Source organism: Strongylocentrotus purpuratus, unplaced genomic scaffold (genome assembly GCF_000002235.5).
Source record: "Strongylocentrotus purpuratus isolate Spur 01 unplaced genomic scaffold, Spur_5.0 spur5_scaffold_4, whole genome shotgun sequence".
Classification (NCBI taxonomy): Eukaryota; Metazoa; Echinodermata; class Echinoidea; order Camarodonta; family Strongylocentrotidae; genus Strongylocentrotus; species Strongylocentrotus purpuratus.
The window spans coordinates 6,290,900-6,318,710 of record NW_022145610.1 but is presented as its reverse complement, the minus strand read 5'-3'; the positions used below and the strand labels follow the sequence as shown (position 1 = coordinate 6,318,710).

The following is a 27,811-nucleotide window of genomic DNA, read 5'->3' as shown; positions in this document are numbered from 1 at the left end:
GAGTGTCAACATTTATATACATTTCTCTGTGTGGTCGTGTGTACGTGTAATGCATGTGGTTTCATATTAATTGTTATTATAAACGAGAGTGAATAATTCCCCCCCCCCCCCAAAAAAAAAAAAAAAAAATGTATACATACATGGTATAAGACTAAATTATCTTAAACCGCACTAATATGTTATTTTATTTTGTGATTTTTAACAATTTAACTGAATTGCAATGTTTAAAAATAAATTGAGAAACAGACATATTATAGACCTACCTTTATTTCATACTATAAATTTATTTAAGGGTATAATCTTGGTACAGCGACATTGCTTATCAAACAAAATGCTGAAATTACCTGTGTTTAGAAAAGAAAACTCGCCGACCGCTTTTACAAAGTTCCCTTTTCCGCTTTCCGCCATTTTCTTGAATGTGGCTTTCTGTGCGTCAATATGGCTGAACTTCACAACCTTCTGTAAGACTTCCTCCGATAGAGGGCGACCAATACCAGATGAGATTTTCTGAATGTACTTTGCTGGTTCCTATGAATGAGAAAACACAACAATAACAACATTAACAAAAATATATAAAAAACAAACAAACAAACAAACGAAACAATACAAAACAACGCCAAAAAAAAAAAAAACGACACGAAGAACAAAAAGTGATTGAGAATGACGTTGGGGAGATGGTTCGTTCAAATTAAAGCCAATGTGTCTAGTCATCACTTATACACCCAGTCTCTCAAATTTATATCCCTAGTCAAAATAATCATTCATATTAGCCGGATTTTTAAAAGGTTCTTAGAACAAGCGTATTTATACCTCCGTGACACCGCCAGATCGACTCCAAAAAGACGGCCTTTCGGGATAATGTAAGCGTTTGTCGGTATACTGCCTACCTCGTCGGTGTTACCAGATACCAGGGTAGAGTTCATTTCTGCTTCCACCCTCTTTCATTAGGTAAATTCAAGTTCATTCATTTCACATCTCTAACTATACAGTGTATGCATAAATTAACTATATAAGAAGAACATCGAACGTAAATTAGAATAAAAAGATATTTTCCCGTTTTATTTTCATTCTCTGTTCCCCCCACTTCTATCTTCTTCACGATTATAACGATTTTTTTTCTTCTTCAGGCAAACGCTTACCAAAGATTCTTTATTGCTATTAATGCTATATAAGCTATTCATGTTCATAACTCCTCAATACCTGGTAATGTATGTGATATCAAGTGACCAAATACAGGTAGACTTGCCAATATACATGTATAATTACCCATTATTTACCTTCTTCAGATCCTCGTAGAAAACAAACGTGACATTGTCATGGTCTTTAAGCTCCCAAAACGAACGAACATGTCCTGGCCAAGGACCCCACTGCATTTCTGATAAACAGATAAAGAAAGAGAATATACGTCCTGACGCGATAGCATCTTTCTAAAGAAGAACGTATAACTGAAGTATATCTTCATAAAGTCTTTTCATCGTCGTGATCGTCGATAAATGATGGAAAGATCACCTTGCAGTTACGAAGGAAACATTTCTTCTTTTTATTTGTCAACATCAGCGATACTCTCATTTTTGGTATGTTTAATTTAACTTGAAACCTATAAGGGAACTATAAGGAATACAAAAAGCGTAATGATATATGAAATTATAAGATGATGACGTGAATCCATTAATGATTGGTTGAAAGCGTACACGTGACTAGGCATTTATTTTGCCTTACGCGTAATCGCGCGTAATTTGGGTAATGACCGGTCATTATCCAATGGTAATGACCGGTCATTATCAAAATCATGTTAGAAAAAAATCATTTTATAAAACAAATAAAACATTATTTTATAAAACAAATAATACACATCATTTTGTTCGGGCATTAGTAAAATTACCCACACTTGGTACCTTCAAAACAATCCAAACGCCCTCGGCTATCGCCTCGGGCGTGTTAGACTGTTCCAAAGGTACCTCGTGTGGGTAATTCTTATTAATGGCCTCACTGATGTGTATTATTTGTATACTATAAAATAATAATAGTAACACAAATCATAATGACGTATGCGATAATGCATTTTTCTAACCACAATTACCTACTTTCTTTATGCTTTTAATATTTAATAATGTAGTTCAGAGAATTAATATCCAAACAATAATATCAAATGTTGAGTTAGATGAGACTACACACACGCATAATTATGGCAAGGATGTTATTGGTCTAAATCTTTCAGTTTTCCGATCATATTTCGAGTGTGAGGGCATTTGAAGACCGATTAATTTTAGGGGACATTTTCGCCTATGATGTTCTTCTAAACTAACAAAGAATGCGAAAGCTCACCAATTATTTGTTGACCTTCACTTGAACTAAGGTGTGTCTTTACATTCTTAACAAAATGGAGCCCTTCCCTGGCTAAGTTAAATGCGTATGGGGGGGGGGGGGGGACTTACCGCCAGTGATGAAATCTTCTATCGTCCTGTCCATGGTCAAGGGAAGGGCTCGGCTCTTCCCGACGAATTGGAACCATGATACAATGATATCCTTTGGATTTCGGGCCAGGTAGATGACCTAGGAAGTTGAACATTTTACATTCACACTTAAGCATATATACAGAGTACAGAAATAGAGCGGATAACAATTGAATAAATATATTATCTCATGTTATCTTAGTGGAACCAGCTCGTTTATTCCCGACATTTCATGTACACAGAGTAAAGCGTAAAACAATGACATGCATATACATACTAAATAAATAGAGCGGATAGAGATTCAAAAAAGATACAACGTGTTTTCTTTGTGTAAATTTGTTCATTTTCGAAATCACATGTTCTTGTAGTCTTTTAGTTATATTAACATGGACCGAAGTACAAATAAAATTGACTTTATTTGGGAGGTGCAGTATGAAAGCTTAACCTGTTCAATAATTTCGTGTCTTTTCAAGGTAATAACTTGTTTATTATATTTTGTAAATTTTCTTTAGATGTTTCTTTTAGCTATTGACTCAAATTATGATCCATGTACTTTACGTTATTTATGAATCTTTAAACACGGTCCTAAAGGGGCCGTCACTTATCCTAAACAGAGCCCGCCCAACTTCTCTGCGAGCTAAGCATTTTCGACAGCATTTTCGACGTTTGCAGGGCACTGAAACCTTCTCCCAGTTTAGCGATTTTCCAATTGCGAATTTTGAGGTCGCAGAGCTCGTAAACAGATCGCCCGTAAATCGCTCGGGCATCTGAAAACATTCGATCGAAGACCTTTTTTGGCTTTAAAATTTGAACGAAGGTAGGACGAGCTGCGCGGCCGCCGCACGGGCTCCCTACGATTGCACGCCGGAGGTAGAACTGCGTCAACGTTTTGCGCGATCTTTGACGCACTATGTGGAAGTGACATCATACACAAAATGAATGTAAACTGATTATGCCTTTGAATTCATGGCATATATTTCGATTGCCTTGATAGGCCTGATTGGCACAGGTAATAACGCAATCAAAAGAACGCGCCGTGTGTACTGGGCAGTAGAAGTAAGTTTAGAAGGTCCACAAGGTCTTGTTAAAGTGACTCAGGGACATATTGCTCCGGTTGTCTCATTTTTGCTCGCTGGAACATTGCCAGCACAAACCACTGACCCTCTACCTCCTCGCCCATTCCCTTTCACTATATACGTATTAAAAGGCTGTATTGTCTGACCGTTCATGAATATTCATGTTTTTGCTTACCTCGGCAAAACGTTTGCTTTTACCAAATGGAAAAATGACGGTTGGGGTTGGATGAAATGGACATAATGAACCAAGCAGAAGTGATCTATGATAATTCATGCTTCTTACCCTTCGTGTGCTTGACCTATAATCTTAAAATCGCTATTTTGATCAAATTACGGTGGGTGAACTTTCAAAAGTCAATGGGACATGAGGGTTCCAATGAAAGAGCTAGTGATAACGTACGTCGGGAGTGGATGTGCATTTCGTTTAAACAAAACAAATGAATTTGTAAGGATTTTTTTTGGGTAAAATTCCACAGGCTAACATATGTTAGGCTGCTGACTCTGACGATAGGGGGCGTTGTAAAATGAGACTAAACGGAGCTATATGACTTCCTACAAGACTAAAGCCTAAGGTCAGCCCGATTATCAAGTTCTAGAAAAATGTACATGAAGTCAATTTTCACTTCAAGAATGGAAATCTGACGGGACAGACCTTAGCCTTTAGTATGTCACGCGGTAAAAGGTCAAACTGGAGATGCGTCAGCACGGCTCTCGGTGAGGGCGCCTTCTCTATGACGTCCAAGAACGGGGCCATGTCTACAGGATATTGCTTTTCTTCGTCCTTGGTTGCAGGAAACCGCTGATCCAAGTTGATCATCTCCACAGTCTGGGCGAAGAGAGATCGGTCGATTTTGTCTGGGTCACCATCGCTGAGAATAAGGCCCACGATCTCCATCATCCAATGGGTCCCTGCAATTAAAGGTTCAAGGTTCGTTAATTTCTATTATCTGTTCTTTTCGAAGGACAGATAATATGTTTACATAGTATGATAATCATTTATTTTTATTTTAATGTTACCTTAACAAGAAAGCGCCACCTCTTAGTTACAATGAGCGCTCTAAAATATATAATAATACAATAATAAGCCAGTTCACGGTCAGTCTGAGCATGAGCAGATAAAGGTCATTGCAGAACAAATTTTGAAATACACGGAGACAAACCACTAGATACGTGCTCATGAAAGTTATTTAATAATCATTCATTCATGCACATTCGGTGCACTCCATGATACGCAGGTAGAAGTATTCTTTGAAAAGGGGAAACAAAGGCTATTTTGGCACCTAAATCGCTGTAGGAGTGATTATTTCAAAATGTACAAAGTGGGACCTCTTCATGTTTTGAAGATCTGTGGATATTCGGGGTCATTACAGTAATGTGCTAATCGTGAACTGGTCTATTGTTTTGATACTACTACTACTACTACTACTACTAATAATAATAATTATGATCTTTGTTATATTTTTAGTGTCGTTATCATTATCAAAGTAGTATTCATAAAAATTATATAGAGTATTATACATTCTACTCGTTTCCTTTGGAATGTTCGGGGGTTAATTCCAGACTAATGTTCAAGCAGTCAGTTTCGACATTCTAGCCCTTACCTGCTTTTGGAAACGTCAAAATCCAGATGTCATCTGGTCGAACTTCAAACGATTTCAGACGTTCGATACTGGAATCCAGGGCATAGTTTGGATACATTATACCTTTATATTTATGTTGATTTAGATAGTATGGAAGGTTCCCTTCGTCTGCCATCTAAACAGATAAATGATACAAAAGACGATATATATACATGCAATTCCAATTATCGATCGAATTATAGACCGCTCCGCCGGTCCTCCCGTAAAGTATAAAAGACCCTTGCATACAATAGTTTTTATCACCTGACGAAGTATCGCAGTAGCATACGAAACGTCGTGATCTTTTAGATTCCTTATTGACCACATTGCGAGACAAACGAATATCACTAGCGATATTATTTTCGATATATACATGCAGTTAACAACTAAATTATTTGTACATTTGCTGTTTCTTCGTTCTTTTTTGGTATAAAGTCAAGAATGAAAGGTGGACCGGCTGAATAAGTGCATTTGTTCGAATACTTTACGGTAAATTTTAATACGTCAGATTCTCAAGAAACATTAATTGGGACAAATCACTTTTTCATATACTTAAAAAATTAAAAAACTTGATAAGGGTATAAATAATAATAATACATTTTATTTCTAGAGCGCTTAATACAAAATGTTTTTAAGCCGATAGACGTTCCATCGCCAATCTGCAGTATACAGGGAGATTCCGAGCACCTCTGAACCTGGAGAAGACATGGATGACCTCAGCCTTAGAGTCATTGAGTTGAAGATTGCTCCGTAGTGACCATTCCTTAACATTTGCTACACACTGCTGTAGCTTTTGAAGTCCAACGTCATGTTCCTCAGGTCTGATGACAGCATACAACTGAGTGTCATTTCTGTACAGTATGAAGGATTCCTTGATGGGCGTTGATGACTTGCGATAGAGGGCCAATGTACAGTGCAAACGCCAAAGGACTAATGACCGATCCATGAGGAATACCCTGGGATAGAGGGAAAGACTTGGAAACAGCATCGTTAAATACGACCTTCTGTCTCCGAATTTTTTTTTATATAGGAGACCAGCCACTGTCGCACTAAATCCTTGATGCCGTAGTCACGTTCGAGGATGGCAATCAAATTCACATGGTCAATGGTATCGAAAGCAGCACTGTAATCTAATAGAACCAGTACTGCCTCATAACCCCTGTCGACAGCCAATAACAGATCGTTCATTACTTTCAACAGTGTTGTTTCCGTTGAGTAGAACGAGCGATAGGCCGACTGCATCTTGGGAAACAAGCAATTCTTCTCTAGATGTGCTTTTAACTGGAAGCTAGCAACTCTTTCAAGAACTTTTTCGATGAACATCAGGTTAGAAACAGGTCTATTATAGTTCCTTGGGTCAATGGGATCCAAACTACGCTTCATCAGCAAGAACACGACATGGGTTACCTTGGCGCTGCCATGAAAACTCCCAGAAGACAACGAGCCGTTTATGATGGAAGTGATAACAGGCAACAGTTCATCCATACAACACTTGACCAGCCATGTTGGAAGAGGATCCAGCTTGCAATGTTTAGAAGCCATGGCATTGATCCCTTTTCTAACTTGAATTTTAGACACTGGTTCGAAAGAAGAGTATCTGACTTGAATAGCTCCATATTGATATCACGAAGCTTCCTACAGATGACACGCTTCTTGGTAGCGGCAGGACGTTCCTGTTGATTGTGCATCATAATTATACAGTCATGATCAGATGGAAGACCCCTGATGGAATTAATCTCAGGAACCACTTCGTCTACCTTCTAGTTACCAACAGGTCGAGCGTATGTCCAGCCTGATATGTTGAAGTCATCACGTGTTGTCAGGCGCGTACGCAGGGGGGGGGGGGGGGGGGGGGTGACCTTACCCCCCCCCCATAACGGCACAAAATGTCAAATTTTCAAAATTTCGGCTGGCTGAGTCGTTGCGAAATTTTCGGCCCGATTTAAAAATGTTAAACCCCCCCCATTGCAAAAATCCTGCGTACGCGCCTGCGTATTGTTTAAAACCTACCTCTTCCAAGATATTGAGGAAGATGGTAGCATATTCAACACTGCAGTCGTCTACATGGATGTTATCAGGGACTTTTAGATTTGCACAACGACAACGTGGATTGCTACGATCGACGTCCTTTTAGTGCACTGCCTTGAATGGACGTCACACGTATCAGTCCATGCAAATCTAAAAGTCCCTAAAGTCAAGAACACGCATCGGGATATATCAACAACTGCGACAAATTCCATTAAAGAGTAAAATTCCTTCAAGAACAAAGAAAAGCTTAGTTTTCTCTTTGATGATAGATTTATAGATGATAAATGTGAAACACTGATGCACCGTAAAAACGAACAGTAAAGTCCATCATTTCGAATGACTCATAGTTACTAAAGTTTTGAAGACTCACTTTTACCGAGGAAAGATGGATAATGCAAATGCCTCCACCAGAACTGGTAGTACGAGGTTTGTGCACTATCTCATAATTACGTAGCGTTTCCCTGATGTCGGCGAGGGTATGATTGTCGCAATGGTCGCCTCTAAGCCACTAAGCCAGTGTCAGAAATAGGGTATCAAAATATGACGATGAGTACGTCAAGGTCATTGCCAATGATAAGGTCACATATGAAAGAGTATTACTTTGACCGTAATTAAATGTCTAAAAACCCTGAGCTTCCGGGGGCCCCCACTGGACCCCACCAAGGGCCCTAAGGCAGCCCCTGGATGCTCATCTGATCATAAATTAATGCCTAAAACCCCTTAGATTCTGGGGTCTACGCCTCGTTTACCCCACTAATATTAGTGACGTGCATGCCAGTGTCATAAATAGGGTATCAAAATATGCTCATCCGACCGTAATTAAATGCCTAAAACCCCTGAGCTTGAACCCTTTAAGGAGCCCTAAGGCGATCACCTGGATGCTTATCTGACCGTTATTAATTGCCTAAAGCCACTGAACTTCACGGGGCTACGCCCGTTGACCCCCGCCGGGGCTTTGCGACTGGACCTTACGCCAATTTACGCTTCGCTCGCCTTACTCTACCTGATCGGAAATACTTTAGACCCCCTCCCCCCTCCCCACTTTGAAAAACGTTCCGCGGGGCCTACATCATGTAACATGTAAGAGCGGGGTTGACCCGGATTTTTTTCTGCATTGAACTGAAACTGTTCAGGGATTGCCACTCATGAAAAATAACTTGGTATTAAAAAGAAATCAGTGTGATCGATGTTACCCAGCCTTCTCGATCGGGACTCGATCCTTAGGACTTTAAATGTCTTTAATGTATACTTTGTTATCTGTATTGAATCTGCATGTGAAATGTGAAACGAATAAACTCAACTTGACTCAACTCAAATAGTCTCTCTTTATATTTATCTTTACTTTACATTTTGTCTCATTTGTTTGTTTATCTTTTTCCAACCCCTCCTTCCCCCGGAAATTCGTGAACATCCGAAGTAGTTAAAAGTCAAGGTTCTAGGACAACTACCCCCTGGGCAATCACCCCCCGGAAAATTACCCCCGGAAAACTACCCCCAAAGGACAATTACCCCCTGGAATATTACCCCCCGAAGAATCACCCCCGATGACAACTACCCCCCAAGGACAATTACCCCCCGGAAAATTACCCCCCGGAGAATCACCCCCGAGGACAATTACCCCCCGAGGACAACTAACCCCCGAGGACAATTACCCCCTAGGACAATTACCCCCCGAGGACAATTACCCCCTAGGACAATTACCCCCCGAGGACAACTAACCCCCGAGGACAATTACCCCTAGGACAATTACCCCCCGAGGACAATTACCCCCTAGGACAATTACCCCCCGAGGACAATTCCCCTCCCCCCGATGACAATTACCCCCCGATGACAGCTACCCCCCCGATGACAATTACCCCCCGATGACAACTACCCCCGTGGACAATCAGGATTCAGTAGCAAAAGACGATCTGACACATTGAGAGATTGCTACGAGCCCATAAGATCCCCTGCATGACCCCATATTCTTTCAAATACTAAAGCACGTTGTCTTCCTCATTACTACACATTTCCCTTTTATTATAATTTATGCAACGCAAGCGCGGTTGCTAATTTCCACGAAGGATGTAAGTTTTAGGTAATTGTCCAGCGCTTTTCAAAATGCATAGAAATACATTTCTCTGGAGCAGCGTTATTTTAGCTTTTTGTTAGTCACGGTACCCTCTTAAGAAATGAAAAGTTTCTCCCAAATCCCAAAGTATTTACAGACTATTAATTTTGCATGGTTTCGTCAAGTACTATGCACACACGTATGGGCACATTTTAGAATAAAAAGACATTTTCAAACTGGTAAAAAAATAGTTTGTAATCCACACACTAGAAACTATTTAAAGTACTGTATGCGGGCACCTTGCCGCCGAATGTACATATTAAATAAAAAGTGATATATTCGGTCATGACCTTGATACACTAATATAAGGATATTCGGGCCTCTCGTTGCCCTTATTTGCCTTGCTGTCAAAATATTGTCAGCGAGCGAGGAAGGTAGACACTTTAGTATCTTCCAAATTTTATCAGGTGGGCTGTATATTGTACAGACCACCTGATAATTTCGTTAGAATTGCCTTTATTCATTTACTTTTCTTACATCTAACCACTTTTTTGTAAGCACGATTACTTGAAAATGGCTCAATCAAATACCTTCAAATTTGGCACACACATGTATAGGCATATGTACAAAGCACAATAATGTTTTCAACATTGATCTTCACTGATGACGTCATCTAGGCGCCATTTTGTAATACATAGCATATATGGACAAAAACATGCCTACACAAAATCCATTGTAGCTCTTTAGGATGTAAGGTGACCCTAATTCTTTTTTCATATTGTAATAGAATATAAATTGGAGATATGATTTCATGTCTCATTTGACCCTCAATTAACTCATGACGTCATCATAATGGCCTCCGAACTCAAAATTTAAATTTGCATAATATGTCGTCATCATATTTTTGGAAAATTGATTGTATCTCAGTTAATATTGATCAATTTTCTTCCAAATTTTAATATGTTTTAGCTGAGACAATGCTCTACAAATGCAGTTACTACGATCCTTCATTTTGGCAAAGGCATCATGGCGTATTTTTTGCGATTAAAGAAGGCATGTCAATTTTTCACATTTTGCGTGTATTCTCTATGGGACATGACTTTTTCTCAAAACTGGATTCTACATTCCCGTCTTTCGCGAGCAATATCTACGTCGTTTTAGCTTCGATTACGCTGAACTTCGAGTATGTTGTAGCTGAGACAATAAGATTTCTCAAATGTGCCCTTTATTTTGTCTCAATTTTTTGTTGGATCAGCCCACCTATACTTGTTCTAAACAAGTATTACAAATCTAGTCAGGTGGGCTGTATATAATATAGATCACCTTATGTTTTCGTTAGAGCTTTTTTTGTGAGCACGATAACTTGAAAAAGATTAATCAAATGCCTTGTAGTTTGGCACACATATGTATAGCCATATGGAAAGAGCACAATAAGGTTTTCAACCTTGACCTTGACTGATGACGTAATCTAGGCGCCATTTTGTGAAAATCAACTCATGATCATATCTTCATAACGGAAAGACATTTCTCATTCATATTTACCAGGATCAAGCTCAATATCAGTCCAGTCAATTTCAGGTCAAAAAACGCGCGCGTACGCCATTATTAGCAATAGCATTTCATAAAGAAAATAAAGAAACGCACACACGCGCATGCGGGCGCGTTTTCGTTTGTCACGGCCGAACGCAAAATAATTCCTCCTAGATTTTTGTTAACACAGTATTTCTCATGTTTTTTCCGGACAATTTGATACCATGTTTATCTCTTTATGACCATTAATAAGGGAATGAGCGTCCGTTCAAGATAAATGTGCGTGCGCGCGAGCTCTTGTAATACATGGGCAACAACGTGCCTATACAAAACCCTTATGGCTCTTCGGGATGGACGGGAACCCTCATTTTTTCCCTTCATATTCGGATAGAGTACGAGTCGGAAATGTGATTTCATGTCTCATTAGGCCATTAAGTATATCGTGTCATCATCATATTGACCTTGGAACTCAAAATACGAATTTGCATATTATGACGTCAGCATATTTATGGATCTACATGACATTAATCTTTGAGCACTATCTAGCTTATTTGTGCTCTATGTTCTCCCAAATTTTGGTATGTTATAGCTGAGACTATGGGCTATAAAAGTTGTGTCTTTGGTTTTTGGATCAGATGTGGGGGTCATGTCAAAATTTTCAATTGAATGTTAAATTCGCAAATTTTGTAGAACATTGTAGGAGTTTTGCATATGTCAGGTTTGTCCTATTTGTGAAATATAAACGTTAGCAGTTTTCTAGTATTCAAATTAAACAAGGAAACCCCTTTACTTTCTAGAATTTACTGTCAGACACTATTGAGTGACTGACCATTTTTTTTTCCCTCTGGTAATAAAATACATTATATGAACGTAAAGGGTACATGAGGTGTTGTGGTCGAGTGGATACGTCGCCGGACTGTCGATCACAAGGTCCGCGGTTCGAGTCCCGCCGCTGCACTAATGTCCTTTGGCAAGACATTGATCTACATTTGCCACACTCCACCCAGGTGAAGTAAATGGGTAACTGGTAGGAATTTATTCCTTGAAACGCAGCGCGCGTAACAGCTGCACTGCTAAAGCCAGGGTAATTATGCTGCATTATTGTAGAGCGCTTAGAGACTTCTGACAAAGTAAGTGTTAAGCGCTATATAAGCACTGTAATTATTATTATTTGTCCACATCAATAACCCACTTCTTGTAATGGCCCAAAATAATCCGATTGAATCTATGCGCAGCACAATCTAGGTAAAACATGACGGGTAGAGCATTTCATGGAAGAAGATGAAATTGTGAAAATGCATTCTTCGTTATGTCAATTAGGGTCAAAGGTGTAACTGCTTATTGTATGGGGTCAATGGTCATATATCGTCTCAATCTATCTTCCATAGATCCATAATGGTCAATATACTACACAGTTGAAACTTTTCAAATGGATAGACCTTAAAGGTAAAGACCAGTTATGGTCATGCGATTGCATTGTGAAAGAAACGTTGTGGAATCGATCAGAAAAGGTTGATCATCTAGCATATAAGTATTGGTGTGTACTGCAAGGTTTTAGGAATCATCAAAATGATAAGAAATTTGGCCCAGTCTTCGTAAAGTTACAAGCACTGTACACAGAAAGATGTATATGGGACTATACGCACACGTGCGCGACACGTGCGTTTATCTCTCACAGACCATGTAGATAAAATAATTTACCAAACATATCAACTAGTAGGCGGTTTCCCGGCAACTAGTAGGCGGTTTCCCGGCAAAATTGTTATCACCATGTATTAGTCAAAACATATTCTTTCACATGATTGGTAATAAGAGCTTCCATTTCATTTTTTTGAAATTGGGGCGTTTCCAATACTGGTCTTTACCTTTAATAAGAAGAGCATTTTAGAAGATAATATAAAATCGTGAAAATACATTCTTCATTATTTAAAACATTAGCATACGTATAACCTAAATTGTCAAAGTGACAAATTCAAGTTATTATTATTCCCATTTATTATTCTGCCATTAATTTGTTCGCAGGATATCTCATGAATGAATAAAGCCATTATCATGAAACTTGCCATGATGATTAATATTAGTATAACTTAGAATTGTGACACTTTTCAGTAACTCAAGATCATCGTGACGTCATCCAGGCGCTATTTTGTGGAAATCAACTTTTAATCATATCTTCATAACGAGTCATCAAAACTGAACCATATTTAAAACACATAAACTTCAGGTCAAGGTTCGACATAACATCTCATCAAAATCCGCGCGCGTCTGAATTTTAAAATGCTCATATTCACTTTTTAATCAAAACAGAGCATGTTCTAGGCCATTTAAAGAATTTCGAAAATTAGGCACGCGCGTTTTTGCGTGTAACACCATTACACAACAAAGAAACGCTATTTTTTGTTCTTTCATGATATTTCATAACGGAATGCGCGTCCGTTTAAGATAAATTGCCGTGCGCACGAGCACATGTAATACATAGCATACGGTATACCGTATAGGCAAAAACATGATTACACAAAATCCATCACAGCTCTTTGGGATGCACCTAGACCCCCAATTGTTCTTTTATTTTGATTAGATGAGTCGGAGATGTGATTTCATTTCTCATTAAGTACATTTTAACGTCATCATAATGGCCTTGGAAGTCAAAATACGAATTTGCATATTATGACGTCAACATATTTACAGAAAATGATTGTATCTCTGCAAATATTGATCAATTTTCTTCTAAATTTTGATACGTTGTAGCTGAGACAATTCTTCACAAGATTATTACCAATATTTATTCATTTTGATGACATCGTTAGATTTTTTGCTTAATATGCATATTATGCCTATGGGAGTTGAATGATACTACATTCCACTCTAGAATTGTTCATTATGTTGCGTATGTAGTGCGTCAAAATATCAGTTCAATGATTGGTAGGCTCTGCAATCAGGCAAAAATTTGAGCTTGTTTAGTAAATTAATAGTTTAATCATATAACAATTGTCTATCGAATACCTGAAGGGGGCGCTATACCACTTTTAATCATTGTCATCGTCATTTAAAACAAATAAATCATCATCATCAATATCGTCATTATCGTATTTATGAATATTATCATTAGATCATCATCGGCACACTTTCATGATACAAAAATAGCATACGTATCACCTAATTCGTCAAAGTGACGAATTAAAGTCTAGTTGCAATGACGACCTTCGTCATTGCCTTGTTTTCGTTCACATTCTGCCCCATTAATATTTTCCTTTTCCTTGTTTTCCTTATCGTCCAGAAATCCCATTCGTTTTGCACGTAGTGTTTGTTATTCCTAGTTAGGTGCTTTCCTCATGTTCTTTTCCTTTCAAATTTCATAGGCATAGTCTCTAACATCTCATCAAGGTCACTACATTCTTCGATTTTCGAAATCACTCATGCATAACCGTCCAGGTGCCATTTTGTCCGTTTCTGGTCCATTTTAAGGCCTTTCTTTCTTCCTTCCTCTCTCCACTATCCTAGATCCTACAAACTTCTAACAAATTCCTCTAGATAGTCTAAGAGATGTTCTTTCATCTGCGACGTATAACTTGACCGACTCCGTCAAAAATCTCTCAAATTCTTGAAAAATGGACCCCTAAAAATCTAAAACTGCCATAACTTTCTCATATAAATTCCGTTTTGTGTTTAAATCTCACATTATCCTTATCTCATAAGTGCACATAGCCATGCCAAATTTCACGCTCCAATGGCTTTGCACAACATAAATAGCGCCCTCTAAAGTTCTGGGAATTGGCTTTCTCTCTGTGGCCGTATCTCCATAATGGCTTGGCAAACCCGTACCTTTTTTTGGATTTAGATACTTGAAGATATGCCCTTTCCAGCCATATACAAAATTATATACCCTATCACTGACCAAATTTGAGAAAATTGCCCTGCAAATTCGCCATTTTCAAGAAAATTGAGAAATAACTTCAACTTACTCTAAAATGTCGATCTTTATACCTACATCAATGAAACTTGGCAGACACTTGTATCCATATACGTGACAACTGTCTGCTAAGTTTAGTAAATTGTAAAGCCCTCTTCGCCAAGTTATCGCCCAAAATGATGAATCTACTATGCTTTACGTATTAGCGCGTTTGATGCGTGCAGTACGTTTTGCGCAGATGTCAATGGTTTCAAACTGACCGCACTGAAATGCTCTTTCGAATGATACCAAGTATGGTATATGTTCACGCAGAACATTGTGAGTAAATCGCATTTGAACAAGGATCACGAATTCCGCCGAGTTTCCGCCCTATAATAACACGTTTCGGCCATGACGTCATTTTTTAAGACTGTTATTTGGTTGTGTAAGTATGGGCGGCCGTTCGTGCCAAAGCACGCGTCGCAACATGTTCACCATGCACCAAGTCCTATTGGTTGTGCACGCAGTGCTTGCGAGCCCTTTCTAGATCCCTTCCTCGACTCCAATTCCTTTCAAAATTCGTAGGCGTAGTCTCGAGCATTCCTTCAAGGTCACTAAATTCTTCGTTTCTCCGGAAACCCTCATGCGTGACCGTCCAGGCACCATTTTTTCCGTTTCGGGCCGTGTTGATGACCTTTCTTTCGCCCTAACTATCTCCACTATCACAGAAGCTACAGACTTCTTACATATTGCTCTGGATAGTCCGAGAGTAGCTCCTTCGTTTGACACGTAGAAACATGGCGTCATTGCACGCACATCGTTGTGACACGATTGCATTTCTAGTATTCTCCTTTTCCTTATCCTTATCGTCCGGAAATCGCATTCGTTTTGCACGTAGTGCTTGTGATTCCTAGTAAGGTGCTTTCCTCATGTCCTTTTCCTTTCAAATTTCGTAGGCATAGTCTCTAACATCTCATCAAGGTCACTACATTCTTCGATTTTCGAAATCACTCATGCATAACCGTCCAGGCGCCATTATGTCCGTTTCTGGTCCATTTTAAGGCCTTATTTTATTCCTTTCTATCTCCACTATCCTAGATCATACAAACTTCTAACAAATTCCTCTATATAGTCTAAGAGATGTTCTTTCATCTGCGACGTATAACCTGACCTTCAAAATGCCATCTTCGTACTCAAAATTCAAATCTGAAACCGACTCCGTCAACAATCTCTCAAATTCTTGAAAAATGGACCCCTAAAAATCTAAAAATTGCAATAACTTTCTTTAACCAATTCTGTTCCATCTCATCTTCTCGCAGTATCTTTATTTTATTATTGCACATAGCCATGCCAAATTTTACGCTCCAATGGCTATGCAAAACATAAATAGCGCCCTCTAAAGTTCTGGGAATTGGCTTTATTTCTGTGGCCGTATCTCCATTATGGCTTGGCAGACCCGTACCCTTTTTTGGATTTAGATACTTGAAGATATGCCCTTTCCAGCCATATACAAATTATATACCCTATCACTGACCAAATTTGAGAAAATTGCCCTCCAAATTCGCCTTTTTCAAGAAAATTCCGAAATAACTTCAACTTGCTCTTAAATGGCGATCTTTATACCTACATCAATGAAACTTGGCAGACATATGTATCCATATACGTGACAACTGTCTGCAAAGTTTGGTAAAATTCGAATATGTCAGCGCAAAGTTATCGCCAAAAATGATGAATTTACTATGGATTACGTAATAGCGCGTTCAATGCGCGCAGTTAACAATGGTGTCAAACTGACCGCAATGAAGTGCCCTTTCGAATGATACCAAGTATAATATATGTTCACACAGAAAATTGTGAGTAAATCGCAATTGAACAAAGATCACTACACGAATTCCGCCGAGTTTCCGCCCGAACCTAACACGTTTCGGCTATGACGTCATTTTTTCAGACTGCTTTTCGCCCCTTAAACGTCCTTTTTTTTCCTTGAAAATTGGCAGTGACATGCCGAGTTCCAATACGCAGGGCACCTCATGGCCGGATTTTTGAAATTGGTCAAGGGGGCCATTTAAGACGCCATTTTGTCCTATAAGTCTATTTTACATCACGTGTTTCGATAGGATTATCATAGAAAAAAAGGGAGTGGTTTACAATAACAACCATGAATTTCTCTTTCTAATGATACCAAATACGGCCCATAAAGAGACGTAAAGAGAGAGAGAAAAAACAATTTAACTCCGGTCATAATACAGATCCTGCACGTTTTCCGCCCATTCATTACACGCATTGTCTATGGGGCATATCGGGTTCACGCATTTGGCCCCCAGAACGAACTTGATTGCAATGTCAAACATGCACCAAATCCCATTGGTTTGTGCACGCAGTGCTTGCGAGCCCTTTCTAGGTTCTTTCCCCTATCCCAATTTCTTTCAAACTTCGTAGGCATAGTACCATCCCATCAAGGTCACTGTTGATGCCTTTCTTTCGCCCTACCTATCTCCAATATCACAGAAGCTACAGACTTCGTGCAAATTGCTCTGGATAGTCCGAGAGAAGCTCTTTCGTTTGACACGTAGAAACACGGCGTCATTGCACGCACATCGTTCTGACACGATTGCATTTCTAGTTATAATTGTTATCATATCATTATTATCATCTGTATTATCAGCATAATCTACAATGGCAGTAGTATAGTATAGTCATGTAGAAGTAGGCTTAGTAGTAGAGGTATCATTCTGATCCTTATTATCCTGATTATGTTTTGCAATACGTCTATATAGACGATAAACTCACGACAATTGACAATTGTCATGAATCATTGTCTTTAAGCTTACCATTAAATGCATCTGGTTCGAATTTTGCTTAGGTATTTGGTACGTGATGATTTAAATGGTAGAAATGAACTTGTGTCCTATTCGTTCTAGTCTTATTCATTTGCATTATGTTTTAATCATTCAAGTTCTAATGTTTCTGACTCTTTTCAAGACAATATCTTTTTTGTCGATCATAGTTCTATGTAGCTTGATATCTCACGGTAATTTTGAGAGAAAAGCAATGCAAGCAATGATTTCTAAATTGTAGCGACAATCGCGTTCGCCTTTGCTGTTCTTCAATAATATTTGACAAGCAGTATTAATTAATTTTTCAAGGACTCATGATAAATTCGTTTAACAGCTGATTACCCTCGGTTGATTCTTTTGTTCGGATTATTTGGCGGGGAAAATAGAAGTGAATGTATTATTATTCTTATTTGTTCATCGTCTCTACGATGCTCTTTGAATCAAAAACAGCTTTTAGTGTTAGGCTTCCTGAAAGAAATTTCAATTGTTGTTAAGAAATTTTTGGTTGCACTCTGTAGATTATGATGATGTGTTTGATCTTTTTTTCAATACAAGATCAAACACATGATGAAAATCTACTGGCTGCATGCCAATAAGTTCTTGACAACAATAACAAAATGTGAGCTAGTGCTATTCGGTGTGGCGTACACAGGGCAGATAAAATTATGGTCCTCAGTACTGGGTCAAATAAATTAAAGAGAACTGAATTTGAACCCGGGCCATAGGCTACCCCCTCTCGTTCTCTCTCCCTCTCTCTCCCTCTTCGTCGCCTTACTTTTCCCTCTCTTACCTCCCTGTGCATTTGTATGCCTCGATAATACAGAAAATAAACAATAAGATTCTTCCTCTTCCCCTCCTTCTTCCTAGTACATGTAGTAGGAGTAGTACTAGAAGCAGTATCACAATAATAATGACAAAAATTATTATTATGGTTGGTGGTGTTACTAATGTTATTTTTGTAAATATTATGTTTGTTATTGTGATTATTATCCTTATCATGATTATTATCGTTAATATAAATTATTATTGTAATTATTATAATCATTATTATTGTTATCATTAGGATGAATATGAACATGATGATTTTGATGATGATTAGTATAAGTATATAGTATTATTATAATTGTTATCATATCATTATTATCATCTGTATTATCAGCATAATCTACAATGGCAGTAGTGTAGTATAGTTCATGTAGAAGTAGGCCTAATAGTAGAGGTATCATTCTGATCATTATTATTCTGATTATCTTTTGCAATACGTCTAGACGATAAAATCATGACAATTGATAATTGTCATGAAACATTGTCTTTAAGCTTACCATTAAATGCATCTGGTTCGAATTTTGCTTAGGTATTTGGTACTGGATGATTTAAATGGTAAAAATGAACTTGGTAAAAATGGCACCGTACATATAACTTAAAGGCAATTTCTATTTCAAAATAATTTAACGTACACGAAAACATATTATACTTCAACAGAAATAAATAAATAACGTGAAGGAAACCTTAATTATGGATCACGGCATGGATGAGGGCCCATTATACATACAAAGACAAATACATGATCAGCTGATGAAAAAGGTACAGAGGATGCATAAAGGAAATCTTACATCCTAATTTCTTTGTTGTGCCATTGATGGTGAGAGAGGCTGTAACGCGTACTCATCTGCGCGCAATGTATTGTTTAATTTCTAAGAAATGTAATTTCTGTTCTTTACTCGGTAGCAAAACTACAGGGGAATTGGGCAACCTCTACCCCCCCCCCATATCGAACTGAATAATTTGAAAAGACTGAAATAAACTTCATAAATAACAAAGAAAATGAAGGTTTATGCAATTTTCTGTAAATAGCAATTTGGAGAGAAGCTTGCGTTATACGTCACAGTCTTATAAATTCCTCGGGGATGATTGTCATTGGAGGGTAGTTGTCCTCCAGGGGTTATTGTCCTCGGGGGGGGGGGGGGGGGTTGTGGTCGAAGGGGGAGGAGTAGTTGTCCTCGGGGTTAGTTGTCCTCGAGGGTAATAATGATAATAATAATAACGTTTTATTTACCCAGGGTAGCCACTTCAGTTATGAAAATGCTCTTCCATCGGGCCCTGCATAACATAACATAATTAGTACTACCCTTCTCCAAACTTATATGCTGAGCGTCTAGCTAGAAGGCAGAAGGTCCAATTGTTATCAGTCTTTGGTATGACTCGGCCGGGGTTCGAACCCACGACCTTCCGTACATGAGACGGGCGATCTAACCACTGAGCCACCAGGCCAAGTAGTGTCCATGTGGGGTAATTTTCCTCGGGGGGTAGTTGTCCTCGGGAGGTAATTGTCCTCGGGGGTAGTTGTCCTCGGGGGGTAGTTGTCCTCGGGGGTAGTTGTCCTCGAGGGTTAATTGTCCCCGGGGGTAGTTGTCCTCGGGGGGTAATTCTCCGGGGGGTAATTTTCCGGGGGTAATTGTCCTTGGGGGGTAATTGTCCTCGGGGGGTTATTCTCCGGGGGGTAATCGTCCTACGGGGGTAGTTTTCCGGGGGTAATTTTCCGAGGGGTGATTGCCCAGGGGGTAATTGTCCTGATACGAAAAGTCAATTATAGTCACATCCCTGGGATACCACATACAAAACAAACATGACTTGAAGTCAAGTAGGTGACCTCAAAGGCAACTCTGGGTGAACACTGTTATGTTCATTATATTTTAGGGTTAATATAGATTTTTGGCTTGCCCCATGAACTTGGACAACAATTACCCCCCCCCCCCCCCCCCCCCACACACACACAAACTTCTACAAATGCATCAAATGGAAGCTACAACCTGAGTTACCAATGCTACCTAAATGTGACTTGAAGTTAACTACTTGACCTCACAAGCAAACAACGGTGAACAATGAAATGATAAAGTCAACTTCCTGACCACAATTAAAAGCAACGGCATGGGTGGAAAGCGTATCCCACTTTTTTCTGTTATTTTCATTTTATTTGTTGGTTGAACTTAACTTTGACCGTTAACATGCTGGCTTGCTGTAATCGATACTTGACCTTTAACTCTATGAAAAATATCCGTGCCTGTCTAAAATGCATTAACAATCGGAATTAGACTCATCATTCTAGTCCAATAGAAGCCAATACCTGAGCTGTGTAGTAAATATATTAATATATATATATATATATATATATATGTATATATATATATATCTAATTAAACATGTATGAACTTAATAATACCGTTACGTACCTTTCCTTTTCTAAGCCGTAAAACCAAAACTTGTATTGTGTACAGGTATCAAGCACCTTGGTCATACAGTTTATCAATACAAATATCAGGAAATTCTAACCACACGCATAAGAATCATTTGGCAGAAGACACAAGTTTAAGGGGACCTTTTCCGTCTGTTCAGAAGTGGTTAATGTGGTAGCAGTAACAATATATTTGAACTATATATCAAACGTGCAGGCACGCACGTAAACTATATTCATATGTTTGTTTACCCGACACAAACATGACATATCAAATTTGTCTTATCTTGAGTTTTGTTTTATTGAGATAAAACCCATATCACGTGAGATGCAAGGGGTGATAGGGCAATAAATCGAGCCGTTTGGTTTATATTACCTCCCATGCTATCATCCTCGACCTTCTTTCCTTTGCTTTCAAGCAAGAGTTCTCTTGATAGGAAATTTATGAAATAAATTAGGTAATTAGGGGTAGTTTTCCGCGGTAGTTTTTCGGGGGGGGGGATGACTTTCCAGGGGGTAATTTATGAACGAACAAGGATTGTATTATATATTATTTACTGTTAAAAACCCAGACAAACCTTGCACTCTCAAAAATGCTATAATCAACAAATCAAAATTCTATCATGTAAGCCCTTTTAGGCCTATATGCAGGTGTTTGTCCCTGGGAAATGGATTAGTGCTTATCATAATTGCCCTCTCTTATATTGTCATCATATACACACACTATAAACCTTTACAAAACATAAAAGTCGAAAAACAAAACAAATCTTAAAGAGAAAAATTAGGGGTCCACCTGGTCTGCCCTATACATGCTTTTAATAGCGTTTTCAAAATATACATACATATATATATTACTAGGCCTAGGTGTCCACGAACTAAATATTAACATAACACTTTAAATACCTAATCAAAGTGTTTATTTCTAATAGAAATATTCTTCAAGGTTTTTGTACAATTTGGAGTAGGCCTACACATACATAAACGCGTGGAACTATTCGCCAGAGGTTTAATCAAGCATTCAAAATTTTCAAGGCTTTTCGAAACTATTAACCCTATTTTTAATGAGATCAGTAAAACGTACAGTACAGAATATTCAAGCGAGACAATTAGCCCTTCAATTGGCCCACAATTACGATTTAATCACGAAAGTTGACCTTATTAAGCATTGTGATGGTCAGGGCAAGGGCAATGATCTGTTGTCATGACCGGGGGGGGGGGGGGGGGGGGGACGAATTGCAAGATTACCTACAATATTTTCTCGTACATTTTGAAGGATATTATGTGAGGGAGCGTAGCAACCGAGCAACACGATTTTTGCATTTCTTTTAGTCTAAACGCTGCACTCTTGGGCCCTCCATGCCTAAAAGTGTGTTGCAGTCCATGCTTGGTATTTGTTATACATTTGGGGCACTTTTTCAAATTTTCCGGAGTGGGGGTGAGGGAACGACCCCCTAAAAAAGTAACGGGATCGCCGCCCCTGATTGTGGCCGTATTATGCATTATCCATGAGTATCACAATTCGGTTCATATATGTTTTTATATTTTAGTAGTAGAATAGGCCTTCATGATTTGTTACGCTGAGTAGGGCCATCCCTCCGCCGTCCTTTGATTAGTGTGTCTTTATGATTGTAAATATATATTTGTTGTTGTTTTTTAATTGACGGAAAACGAATACACTACAAATAAATACAATACAATATATTCAGGGCTCCCGATCACCCGGCCCACAGGTTCCTCTCAATGATGTCATATTATTTAAAGTAACAGATACCTTTAGTATAACACACTTACAAACTCTTTAGCATGATAATATTTAAAGTTATTATAGGTTTCACATTTTTGAGATCGAGCGAAGCGCGGGAGCAAATAGGAAATGCACTTTATCATGGGGAACAATTGAAATTATAGTTAGCCAGCAATACAAGTTCATACAAAGTGACTACCTCACTGCCCTTAAAGGCCTACTAATAATTTCAAAACTTTCCCGGAAGGCTGCAGTATAGCATGCCCAGGAGGCCTATGCATACTCTCCCCTCCTCTCGTTCAAACCCTCTTTCATCTAGGCATAGGGATTATTCTCTTCTCTATCTCTGCTCTCACGTCTTATACCTCAGTCACACCGCCGAACCGACTTCAGGCCGACTCCAAACGGTTTTGTGTTTTGGGTCATTAGGGTAGGCCTATTGTAATCAATGATCAAATCAATGCATTTGCAAACAATGCCCCACTACCCTGGTTGAACGTATCCGCCCTTCTTCTATCCCTCAATCCGCCTATGAACATCACTCTCTCTACGTTCACAAGGCGTTCATGATAAATGTCATCCTCTAAACAGACATTTTGTTTACAGTTAAAATATTTATATTTACAATGATTAATAATTTTTTTTGCATGACTTCACTGTATTTGTCGATGACAGAAAGATAATGCTCAAAAGAAATGATTTATGCTCTGCTTTGTCATACCTAAACATACTTTGGATGTTGTTGTACAAAGTAGCATCGGACAAAATATTTGCTTCAATACCTCATTTCTAAGACTGCTTAGATGCAAAGTCAGATCAAAAATTCAATTTTATTGACGAAAATTCAAACACATGCCTAGGGGCATTTACACTGTCTTCCAAACACGCCAAAAAATGCCAAACCGGAGCCTGGCCGCGATGTTACCAAGGGCAACTACGCTTTACCGGCAGAAACGCCAAGCCCCAAACATTCCAAAACGAAGTGTGATCTTTTGGCGTGTTTTGGCGTGTTTGGCAAGTATAAACGCTCGCAGTTGTAACATCGCGATGTTAGGTAAAGTGACTTGAGGAGCGGGGCTAGCTAGATGTCGTCCTTTTGAAGACAATGATAGAACGATTAATACAAAGAATAACATAAGAGAAGGTGACAGAAGGAAGAAACTAAGAATAACATAAGGATAGACAGAAAGAGAAAGTGATAGAAGGAAGAAACAAAGAATAACATAAGGATAGACAGAAAGAGAAAGTAATAGAAGGAAGAAACAAAGAATAACATAAGGAAAGACAGGAAGAGAAAGTGATAGAAGGAAGAAATAAAGAATAACATAAGGAAAGACAGAAAGAGAAAGTGATAGAAGGAAGAAATAAAGAATAACATAAGGAAAGACAGAAAGAGAAAGTGATAGAAGGAAGAAACAAAGAATAACATAAGGAAAGACAGAAAGAGAAAGTGATAGAAGGACGAAATAAAGAATAACATAAGGAAAGACAGAAAGAGAAAGTGATAGAAGGAAGAAACAAAGAATAACATAAGGAAACACAGAAAGAGGGATTGATAGAATGATAAAAAAACAAAGAATAACATAAGAGAAGGTGATAGAAGGAAGAAACAAAGAATAACATAAGGAAACACAGAAAGAGGGAGTGATAGAATGATAAAAAACAAAGAATAACATAAGAGAAGGTGATAAAAGGAAGAAACAAAGAATAACATAAGAAAACACAGAAAGAGAAAGTGATAGAAGGAAGTGATAAAGAATAACATAAGAGAAGGTGATAGAAGGAAAAACAAAGAATAACAAGGAAAGATAGAAAGAGGAAAGTGTTTGCATCGGAGTGCCGCGCATGCGCATTACCAACTGAAACACGCCAAAACATCAATGAGCTTTTCAGTCGGTGATGTTTCCGCACAAGTGTAAACGGCTGCGCGAAACATCGCGACTTTTCAAAATGAGCGCCTGAGGGTCTAGAAAAGGTGGAAGTCCTTTTTTACATGAGGAAAAGGACTCTTCGTCCTGTCCTGACCTACCACGTAGCCCGGCCGTATCCAGAAATGCTTCTATTAACGTCAACCTCGAAGATGTAAAGAAACTACCACTCAGCATCAACACATCCAAAGCTATAGGCCCAGACCCGATGATGAAGATGGTGATGACTCGAGCCACTGAAGAAACTTGAGTATGTATACCAGTTATTCAACGCAATGTTTGAACTGTTTAATTTGATTTTTCATGTACATGTTTGATCCTTTGATCTTTGACTCTAAAATGTAATGCTTCATTGACTCTGCACGATTCGTACATGTCTTGAGTTTGGTAGTAATCCACCCCTCGGTTCTAATGATAACTGTTCACAAGCTATTTTTTGTATACATAATGAGCCCCGTGACCTTTTAACTTTGACCTCATGACCCCGAAATCTAATCAGTTCATTGGTTCAGCAAGATACATACATGTCTTGAGTTTGATGGTAATCCGTCTACCGGTTCTAATGATAGTGTAATCACAAACTTGTTTGCATACATAATGAGCCCTGTGACCTTTGACATGTAACCTTGTGATACCAAAATCTAATCATTTCATTGGCTCTGCAAGATACATACATGACCCAAGTTTGGCGGGAATCCATCAATTGGTTCTTGAGATAACGCGATTACGAGAACGGGACGTACGGACGGACGGACGGACAACCCGAAAACATAATGCCTCCTGCTACTTTGTAGCGGAGGCATAAAAATACTAAATGGAAGAAAAACTGAGAAGAGAATTAAGTATACGAAGGCATGTTCACTTACAAAGAGAAAGTTAACTCAATTGCATATTCCGAGCCCTCCTGTCTTCATTTCCAATAGTCAATTATACCTCCCAACCCTCACCTGATTTAGGATATGTCACAATCCAGATGTCATCTTCTCGCACTTGAAATGTTTTCATTAGGTCAATACTGGAATCCAGGACGATATTGGGATATTTTATACCTCTGTACTCGTGCTCAGATCTTATTTGCGGAGCGTATTCGTTCCTTGCCATCTACCGAATTAATATAATAACAACAATAATAATACAGTGTTGAACAACAGCTACAATAAAAAAAAACAGCAGAACGAATGATAACAACAGTAGGCCTACTACTACTACTACTACTACTAGTTATTATAATAATTATACTAATGATGATGATATAAATAATACTACTGTTATTACTACTAATAATAATGAAATCTACTATATTCCGCACCTATTCATTCCAGGGGTCGCTCAATTCACATACAAAATAATATCACATTGGCTTTAGCCGAGCTGCTTTAAATGCATTTAAGGAATAAACTCCTACACGGTACTGATATGACCCTATCATTCTGAGAATCGTTCTGAAGGATCTCTCTATCTCTCGTCGAAAGATCAAGGCTGTTAGTGTAAGCACCATCTCTTGTCTTTATATCAATGAATAGGTTGCTATATATTATTACTTTTGTTTGTTTGAACATTTTTAAGTTAGTGTATATTATATGGGTGGTCCTAAACCTTTGCAAATGACTCCACTTCACCATAAAATGATTGCCAAATTAAAATTAAGACACATATCTTACTTCGACTCAAAAGTTACTGATATTTAAAAAACAAACACCATCATTCAAGCTTACCTTTTGCATGGAAGAAAGGAATTAATAAGTGTAGAACTGAGCCGCGTCGGCTGGAGAATTGAAATTTCAAAATGACTATCACGTATACAGTCTTCAAACCAACATCTATTATGAGCTAAAGTGCTGAAGTGCGGGAAGAAGTTACCTCACAAGTCGAAAGAAATAAATATTACGTAATCGGCAGGCCAATGTTCACACCAACATACATCTATCATATTAATACGAAATAAAGTGCTGTCTATTTGTTTGCTAGAAATGTGCAAATAAAAGGATTGACCAAAAAAGGAGTGCAAAGTCATGCATATACGACCAATCCTAGACTTTGATCGAGTAATTTGGTTACTTGCCCTTTTGGCTTTTTGAGAGCAAGTTTAAGATCTCGGTCGCATAAGGTCCAATCGATAATTAATTATTTTCAAATCAATTCGAGCTGTTAGAGAGAGAGAGAGATTGGGAGTTAGAAAGAGATAGAGATAGAGAGAGAGAGAGAGAGAGAGAGAGAAAGATATATATATATATATATATTGCAGTTTCACTAAACTTGCTTATATATATATATATATATATATATATATAAGGGAGATAATAGAACGTGCTTCGGTCAATGCACAGGATGAATTATCGAAATGTTTAGTCTTAGCTTGTGTTTCAGTAAACATCGGGTTTGATCGTTTCAATTTTTGTCTTTGATTACATTAATTAGGGAAACATCTTTTATATTTATAAAACATTTATAGAACAGACCTTAACCTATTGATTCACTAAAAAGCTGAAGTTCAAGTAAAATATCAACAGAAACAGGGAAACTGTAACATATTTAACCGGAAGGGTAATTAGATACATCCTCTTTTCCATTAACTGTTACTTTCCTAAAGGAACGCGGTTAACAAAAATAAATCATAGCTACATAAAAAAAGATGTCAAAGTAACACCGGATAAATTAAATGGCAATCTGATCCATATAATAAGTTCATTTGGGTAAAAGCAGAAACTTCAAACAATCAGAGGAATAGAATGGCGAAAGTTTACAATAAATCTTACCAATAATAAGAAAGATATGAATGTTAGCAATTTAAAGGTTCTATGTCCCATTTGCAGCATATTCTGTAGAACTTTGCAGGAATTAGAAACATGTCACGTATATCCCAGCTGTTGAATTTAAACGTTAGCAGTGTCCTAATATTCAAATTATGCAAGGGAACCCGTTTAGTTTGTAGACTTCACTGTCAGACACTATTAAGTGCCTGACTGACTTCTTTTTTTCCTTGGTAATAAAATACAAACAAATGAGCTGTAAAGGGTACATGAGCATTTATCTACATCAATAACCCAATTCTTGTAATGGCCAAAATTAGACTTAATAAATCTTTGTGCAGCTCAAAGCGTACGACCATACGCTAAAAGGGTCTTAAAATCACACTATTACTTAAATGATTGCAATCACCTTGGTCGATTTAACAACTAATATTCGTTATTTCCCCAGCAAAAGCCATTTTAAGCCCTTTCGTTTTGAGGGAAGTTCCAAATTAGTTTTGTCTTTCAAATGCCGTTGGATTTTAAACTTTTAATTTGTGTGGCCTGCAAAAGGGACATAGTACCGTTGAAGCTTAATATATCTTTTCTACGCAGCACAAAACGTATGACAATTCGGTACAACGATACGTCTAAACAAAATCAAACTATATTACTTCAGTGATTGCTATCACTTAA

At 38.2% G+C, this 27,811-nt stretch overlaps 1 protein-coding gene across 1 annotated transcript in view; it reads right to left on the bottom strand.

Moving 5' to 3' along the window:
• The window catches only part of LOC583055 (sulfotransferase family cytosolic 1B member 1), a 29,426-nt gene extending 8,529 nt beyond the window's left edge, over positions 1-20,897 (bottom strand). The window contains exons 1-6 of the mRNA XM_782982.4: positions 20,713-20,897; positions 5,131-5,284; positions 4,182-4,438; positions 2,436-2,553; positions 1,278-1,375; positions 345-528 (exon numbers count right to left, since the gene is read on the bottom strand). Of these exons, the coding sequence (XP_788075.4) occupies positions 345-528; positions 1,278-1,375; positions 2,436-2,553; positions 4,182-4,438; positions 5,131-5,284 (811 nt within the window). The 5' untranslated portion in view covers positions 20,713-20,897. The remainder of the gene's footprint in view (positions 1-344; positions 529-1,277; positions 1,376-2,435; positions 2,554-4,181; positions 4,439-5,130; positions 5,285-20,712) is intronic.
• Between the last annotated feature and the right edge of the window lie 6,914 nt (positions 20,898-27,811).